At 52.3% G+C, this 7,189-nt stretch overlaps 1 protein-coding gene across 7 annotated transcripts in view; it reads left to right on the top strand.

Annotated features, from left to right (window-relative positions):
- The first annotated feature begins 459 nt into the window (after positions 1 to 459).
- PLEKHA7 (pleckstrin homology domain containing A7) overlaps positions 460 to 7,189 on the top strand; it is a 241,056-nt gene continuing 234,326 nt past the window's right edge. For all 7 annotated transcript variants that reach the window (XM_037737514.1, XM_037737513.1, XM_017525636.2 and 4 more), the window contains exons 1-3: positions 460 to 566; positions 671 to 747; positions 834 to 891. In XM_037737514.1, coding sequence (XP_037593442.1) covers positions 481 to 566; positions 671 to 747; positions 834 to 891 — 221 coding nt within the window. In that variant the 5' untranslated portion in view covers positions 460 to 480. The remainder of the gene's footprint in view (positions 567 to 670; positions 748 to 833; positions 892 to 7,189) is intronic.

Below are 7,189 nucleotides of genomic sequence, written 5' to 3'. Positions count from 1 at the left end.
GAGGCTGGGAATATGGCAGGCACCTGGGATAACTTGGTTCACACACAAGTCGAGTTCCCGGGTCGGGCAGTTTCGTGGTGCGCGTCGGCGGGGGTTTACTGAGCGTTCCGGGCGCGCGGCGTTTTCAGAGTTGGTCGGGTCCAAGCGCGGGCCCCGAAGCTGCCTGGCGCGCCCGCCAGCGGCCCCCCGCCCCTCCCGGGTCTCCTGGCCTCGGGGGCAAAGGGGAGCGCCGGGGCCAGCAGGCTGGGGGCGGGGAAGGCGCGGGGACAAAGGCCGCGGGCACCGCGCTGGGCCGGCCGGTGCGGCGGCGAACTCCGGACGCCGGGCCCTAGCCGGGCGATCGCGCCCCACGGAGCCCGCGCCTGAATGGAGCACCCTGGGGCGCCGCCGGGCCCCGCGCTGGCTGAGCCACCGCCCCCGCCCCCTCCCGTGCCCCCGCCCCCTCACCCCCACCCCGCGGCGGCTCGGAGCTCGGCGAACATGGCGGCGGCGGCAGTCGGGCGGGACACTTTACCTGAGCACTGGTCCTACGGCGTGTGCCGGGACGGCCGCGTCTTCTTCATCAAGTGCGGCGCGGGGACGCGAGGACGGGGGGACGCGGGTGGGTGCGGGGGCCGGGCGGGAGCCCCGCGGGCGGTGGCGGCGCTAACAGGTGCACCTCTGTCCGCAGCGACCAGCTCTGCCGCACGACCTGGCTGCACCCGCGCACCGGGGAGCCCGTCAACTCCGGACACATGATCCGCTCAGGTGGGCGCCGGGCCGGCGGGGCGGGGTGGGGGGCGCGCGCGCCGCGGCTGCCCAAGTTTGACCCGACTTTTCTGGCGTTTCCGCAGACCTGCCCCGCGGCTGGGAGGAGGGCTTTACGGAGGAGGGCGCCAGCTACTTCATCGAGTAAGTGGGGCCGCCGCGCTCGCACCTGTGCCGCGGGGGTCCCTCCGGGTTCCCGCCGGGCGCCCCGCCCTCCCTCTGCTCCCGCCGGCCTGTGCTCGTTAGCGCGCGCTGCGCCGCGGCCACACTCCGGGTTTTGTGTGCCCGAGTTGTGTGGCGGGCTCCGAGAGGGAGGCGGTGGGGGCCGCATCGATGCTGGGGACCTGGGCGCAGGAAAGGGGCCACGGACTCTGCGCCCTGGACCTTGCGATGCGGCGGGATTCGGGAGCTGGTGTGAGGGCCGGGCACGCCTCCCCGCTAGGGTCTCCAGCTGCGCCCCACCGGGAGAGGCGGGTGTCGGGACCTTGTTGGGTTCGGGTAGGGGGAGTAGAGCTAGGAGTTCTGTTCTGGTGCGGGCCTGCGGGGTTAGGGTGGGGAGAGGGAGAGACAGAGGGCCTCGCTTAGGAGGCCTCCTTCTCCGGCCGCAGGGTTTGGGATGGTAGTGGGGAGTCGAACCGCGCCCCCGGCCTCCATCCACTGCGCGGGCCTGCGGGGAGGGAGGGGGAGGGGAGTGGAACTGTTCAACCAATGACGTTCCTCGAGCGCTCCGCGTCTCTTCGGCCAGAGCTGAACCGGGAGATCGTTGGTGCCTCTGTTTGTCCAGCGGCAACTTTTCCGCAAAAGCCCGGGAGCGTTGCCGCACCAGCCAGGTTACCCTGGGTCTGTAGGATCGGTCCATGTCAGACTGGGGGTTGGGGGGGGGGCAGTAAGTGAAGGCACGAGTCAGGCTCCTAAGTCAGTATAGACTTTGCTTTCCCACTCGGGCGACAGCCTGTGTTGCAGCATGTTTCCCTCTGTCCGCTGAGCTCTGGGAGGCCAGAAACTGCCTTTGACCCCTTGCCCCAGTGCCCGACAGAGAGTAGGCACTCGGTAAATGTTTGTTCATCGAATGAATGAATTAGCCAAAGGTCCGGACGGTGGTCTGACTAGTACTGGGTGTACTTTGGGGACTGTGAGTCAGAACTACTACTCTTAGTAGTGAAGCAGCCTATTTGAAGATAACCCCGGAACCTTCTTTCTGGTTTGAGTTCTTGCACAATAGTTGAAAATACTGTTGGGTGAGATTTACAGATCTGAGGACTAGAGCCTTGCTACGGTTCTGTTACCTGCCTCGTGTGTGTATGAAGTTGGGGAGTTGGCTGGGGCTGTCAGAGTCTTGCTATCAGTGGGCCTCTCTGGCTCATAACTGCATCAGTTGATATTATTACAATTTTCCTGTGCACCACAGTTCACACATTGTTCTAGGCTTTGGGAACAAAACAGGCAAGTTCTGGGTGCTCATGGAGCTTGCAATCTAATGGGAGAGGAAAAAAGGAAATAGAAAATAAGTAAAGAAACACGAATAATATCAGATTGTGGTTACTACTGTGCAGAAAGTTAAAATAAGGTGATGTGATATAGAGTGACTGGGTGGCTTGGTCGAACTGGGAGATCAATGGCGGTTCTGAATAGGCAACATTTAAAGTAAAATTTGAATGACAAGAAGGAGACATGGGATGATGAGGTGGCAAAGCATTTCGGGAAGAGCGAACAGCCAGGGCAAGGGCTTAAGGCGGAAAATAGCTTGAGGAGCACGAGGACCAGGTGGCTGGAGTGTGGTGAACAGGACGTGAGGAGAGGTCACAGGTAGGAGAGGGGTAAATGCTGCAAAGCTTTGTGAGTGAGGGTGAGGTGTTATCATACTTTATTCTAATCCCAGTGAAATGCCACGGAGGGTTTTAAGCAGGGAGGTGTCATGATTTGGTTTGTGTTTAGAATCATCACTGTGAGGAGATTGGATTGTAGGTGGCCACTGCAGGGCGGGCAGGAAAGCCACTGAGGATGTTCCCTCGTCCAGGCAGGAGTTAGCAGAGGCTTGCTTGAGGTGGTAGCGCAGGAGACGTGGCGTAGTGGTCACATTCAGGCTGTGTTTAGGAAGTAGGCTCTTCACACCTTCATGACGGATTGAATGAAGTCTGTGGGAGAAAGAGAAGAGGTGAAGATGACTCCTCAGGGCTTAGTGCCTGAGTGGATAGCATTCATATTGTTGAGATGAAAAGAGCCGGTTTGGGGTGGAGGAGAATCCTGAGATTTTGTTTTGCCATCTTACATTTGAGATGTGAGTATGTCAGATAATCAGATGTGTGATTTGAAGCTTGGTGGGGAGAGAGGACGGAAGAGATCCATTTGAGTATAATAGATGTTATTTAAGGCCATGGGATTAGATGAAATCCCTTAGGAAGAGAGTACAGACAGAAGAGAGATGTTCTGATGGTCTAAGCAGTGTTTAGAGGGGAGAGAGGTGAAGCCAGCAAGGAGACTGAGAAGACAGGAGAAACCCCAGGAGAATGCGTGATCACAGAGGCCTTACAGGACAAAGCCTGACTAGAGTAGGTGGAAGATAAAATATGGGGCAAAGACGGGGAGTCAATCAGGCAAATCTTTTAGGTAGTTTTCTTGCAAAGTGGAGTTGAGACATTAGCCAGTAATGGAGAGGATGTGGGCTTGAGGGAAGGTTTTCCTTTCTTTTATTAGTGGGAGATTGTACAGCATGTTTTGTTATGATGGGAATGACGATTGAGAGAGAGAAGTCGATGCTGCGGGAAAGAGACCGGGCATTTGCCAAAGCTGTGTTTCTGAGGTGAGAGGGATGGGATCCACCGCCTGAATCTCACTGACCTCACCCAGGGACAGGGCCCGTCATATTTTGACAGGAGGAAGGGCTGCCAGTGTCCCAAAGTACCAGCTGCAGCCTTGGGCTGGTGTGTGAGGATGCTTGTGGGACTCTGGAGGTTGGAGTACAGCCTTCCACACCTTTGCTGACTCTTCCATGTTAACTGTCTTGTGAGGTCCCTCATGATTATCCGACAGTGAGCTCCCTTGCCCCCAGGGCCTTGGCTGACTCCTCCCAGGCCTAGGGAAAGCAATGTGTGAGTGTTCCCTACTCTCAAAGGTAGGGCCCTGTGGCAGATGATTGTACTTCTGACCTCCTTCTGTGACAATTTTTTGAGAGACTTAAGATTTTGGGAGTAATTGTTCTCTTCCTCACCCACTGCCCCTACATAAAAAATGTTTTTCTGTTGTCTGATTTCTTAGTTTTGCCACGAGCATTTCTGAATGTTTGATTTTTATGCTGAGGGCAAGAGTGTGTCTTCTAATTTGGCTCATAAAGTGAGAGGGACAAAGCATGGACACGGTTGATTTTATTTTTCCTAATGGATCCTTGCACAGGAAAGTTGTGTGAGGTTTTTCAGGATGTATTCAGTTGCTCCTCATATTTAGCAGATTAAAAAAAGTAATAATTTCTAAAACATTTTAAGAAACAGAATCTTCTCTGTCTCCCAGGCGCAGTGCAGTGGTGTAGTCATAGCTTACTGCAGTCTTGAACTCCTGAGGTCAAGTGATCCTCCCACTTCAGCCTCACAAGTAGCTGGAACTACAGATGCAGGCCACAATGCCCAGCCAGCAAATGTTTTAATATTCTCCAGAGTCCATTTCTTTTCTTTTCTTCTTCTTTTTTTTAAGATAGTCTTGCTCTGTCGCCCAGGCTGACGTGCAGTGGTATGATCTCAGCTTACTGCAACCTCTGCCTCCTGGGTTCAAGTGATTCTCGCCTCAGCCACCCCCCAAGTAGCTGGAACTACAGGTGTGTACCACCATGACTGTCTAATTTTTTTTTTTTTTTTTTGAGTTGGAGTCTCACTCTGTTGCCCAGGCTGGAGTGTAGTGGTGTGATCTTGGCTCACTGCAACCTCTACCTTCTGGGTTCAGGTGATTCTCCTGTTTCAGCCTCCCAAGTAGTTGGGATTACAGGCGTGTGCCACCATGCCCAGCTAAATTTTTTTGTATTTTTAGTAGAGACGGGATTTCACTGTGTGAGCCAGGTTGGTCTGGATCTCCTGACCTTGTGATGCACCCCCCTCAGCCTCCCAAAGTGCTGGGATTATAGGCATGAGCCATTGTGCCTGGCCTCAGAGTCCAATTCTTGAAGCAGAAAAGCTTGATCTTAGGCAGATGAATTTCAGTTTTGATTTCTGCACTTTTTGTTCAATTTTGCATCAATGAGGGACAAAATACATAAGGAATCTACTGCTGGTTATCCCAGTTCTAGACTAAGTGACACTGATAAACCCTTTATTTATTTATTTATTTTTAAAGATGGGGTTTCACCATGATGGCCAGGCTGGTCTTGAACTCCTGACCTCAGGTGATGCACCCACCTTGGCCTCCCAAAGTGCTGGGATTACAGGTGTGAGCCACCGCACCCAGCATGATAACCCCTTTAAAAGATTTTTTGGCTGGGTGTAGTGGCTCATGCCTGCAATTCCAGCACTTTGGGAGGCAGAGGCAAGAGGATCGTTTGAAGCCAGGAGTTCAAGATCAGTCTGTAGAGAGACCTCATCTCTACAAAAAATGAAAAAATTAGTGGTGGTATGCTCCTGTAGTTCTGGCAACTTGAGAAGCTTAAGTGTGAGGATTGCTTGAGCCCAGGAGTCTGAGATTACCCTGAACTACGATTGTGCTGCTGTACTCCAGCCTGGGTGATAGAGTGAGACCCTGTCTCTAAATAAGTAAATAAATAAATAATAAAAAGACTTCTTATACTGTAGCACTTCTCTACTTTACTATGAATCCCTTAGCTGGGTAGCAGGGCATAATAGTAATTGTGATAATAGTGTCATTAACAGAAGTAGCAATACTAGTAGTAATAATTATATAACAGCCTAACCTTTTGAGTCTTTGAAAAATGCTAGGAACTGTTCTCTAACTGTGATTGATTTAATTCTCACAATAGCTACTATTACTAGTTTCATTTTACAGGCATAGACTCTTGCAGTGATCCTGGACATTCCTCTAGCAGACGGGTTTTTCCTTTGTCTTTTCTTATTTGATCCCTATAACAGCCCCTGGAGGCAGGAGGGCAGGGCTCATCCCCATTCTTCAGATGATGGAACTTGGGTCCATGAAGGTTCAGTGGTTTGGGTGAAGTGTTAGAGTTGGGACTAGAACATAGGTCTTTGGTCCCATATGTGATAGCCACAGTAGTAGTGGTGGCTCCCACCCCTACATGCATCTTCAAGGAGATGCATGCCCATGTGCCATTGTTCTGCATTAGGCTTCCCCAAGGCTCATGGGGCCAGATGCCATCTTTGCTTTTTTTCGGGGATTGGTGTACCTTGGAAGGGCAGTACCCCTTGGTCTCCTATGCTGATTGGTGCTGGTACATGTCTCTGATTAGTAAAAAATTGAAGATATTGATTATTATTAAGTATAATTTGGTAAACAGCTTTTTCAAACATTGGACCTATGAGGGAGAAGTTTCTAGAAGAGGCCGTGGGAGGGAGAGTGTTACACTGGGCTGCTCTTCAGGGGTTTCATGAAACCTTGTGAGTTGTGTTCCCCCTACAGCAGGTGTTCAGTAGGTCACAGGCAATGAGGAGATGGCAGAGAAGAGGGGCTCAACCACCTTGCCTGTGCCAAGGCTGTTCCTTTAAGACATCTTGTTCCCTGCTTCTGAGACAGGCACCCAGCCAGGGCTGGGAGCTGAGTAGGCGCTTGATATTTTTTGAGGAAGCAGTGTTTTAAAGAGAGCCAATGAATTTTCTAGGTATTCCAGGTCTTGGAAAACTCCTTACTGGGAAGGAGATTGGGGTGGAGGAGAATGGGCAAGATGAAAGAAGCTCAACAGCCAGGAACAGGCCTGTCAAGGCTGGTGCCTAGACCCAGCCTTCTTGGATATGGTCATTTGCTGTGGGAGCAATGCTCAAAGCAGGAAGCTGCCCAGTGGAGGCTCAAGTAGCCTCCTCTGGCGTCTTCATCTCATCTCCTCAGTGCTCTGCATCTGGGGACTGGGGTACCTGTTGGCTACTGGACCAGGCTCTCTTCCTTCTCTGGATGCTGGGCCCTTTGCATCCTCTGTGATTTGGCACAAGGGTACTGGCAGGAACCAGCTGATTGCACAAGACTCTTTCCAGCTTCAGGTTTCTCAGTTTTAGCTTTGGGGTTGTGTGGGGACACTCTATGTAGGTACTGTCTCCTTGTGGGTACCTGTCCTTAAGTGAGGGCAGCTAGACTCTGGGAAAAACATTCCTGAGACTTGGAATAAGACTGACCTTCCCCTCCCCTAGGACCTGAAGCAGGTCCTAGGGGCAGGACTGGCTACATAATTTGCAGAGCCTCAGTGTAAAATGAAAATGCGAGGTTCCTTGTTCAAGAAGAAGGAAAAAGTATTAGCTTGGTGCAAATGTAATTGCGGTTAGTGCCATTACTTTTTTTTTTTTTT

Source organism: Cebus imitator, unplaced genomic scaffold (genome assembly GCF_001604975.1).
Source record: "Cebus imitator isolate Cc_AM_T3 unplaced genomic scaffold, Cebus_imitator-1.0 Scaffold39, whole genome shotgun sequence".
Classification (NCBI taxonomy): Eukaryota; Metazoa; Chordata; class Mammalia; order Primates; family Cebidae; genus Cebus; species Cebus imitator.
The sequence above is the reverse complement of the archived record's forward strand: the minus strand, read 5'-3'. Positions and strand labels throughout refer to the sequence as shown.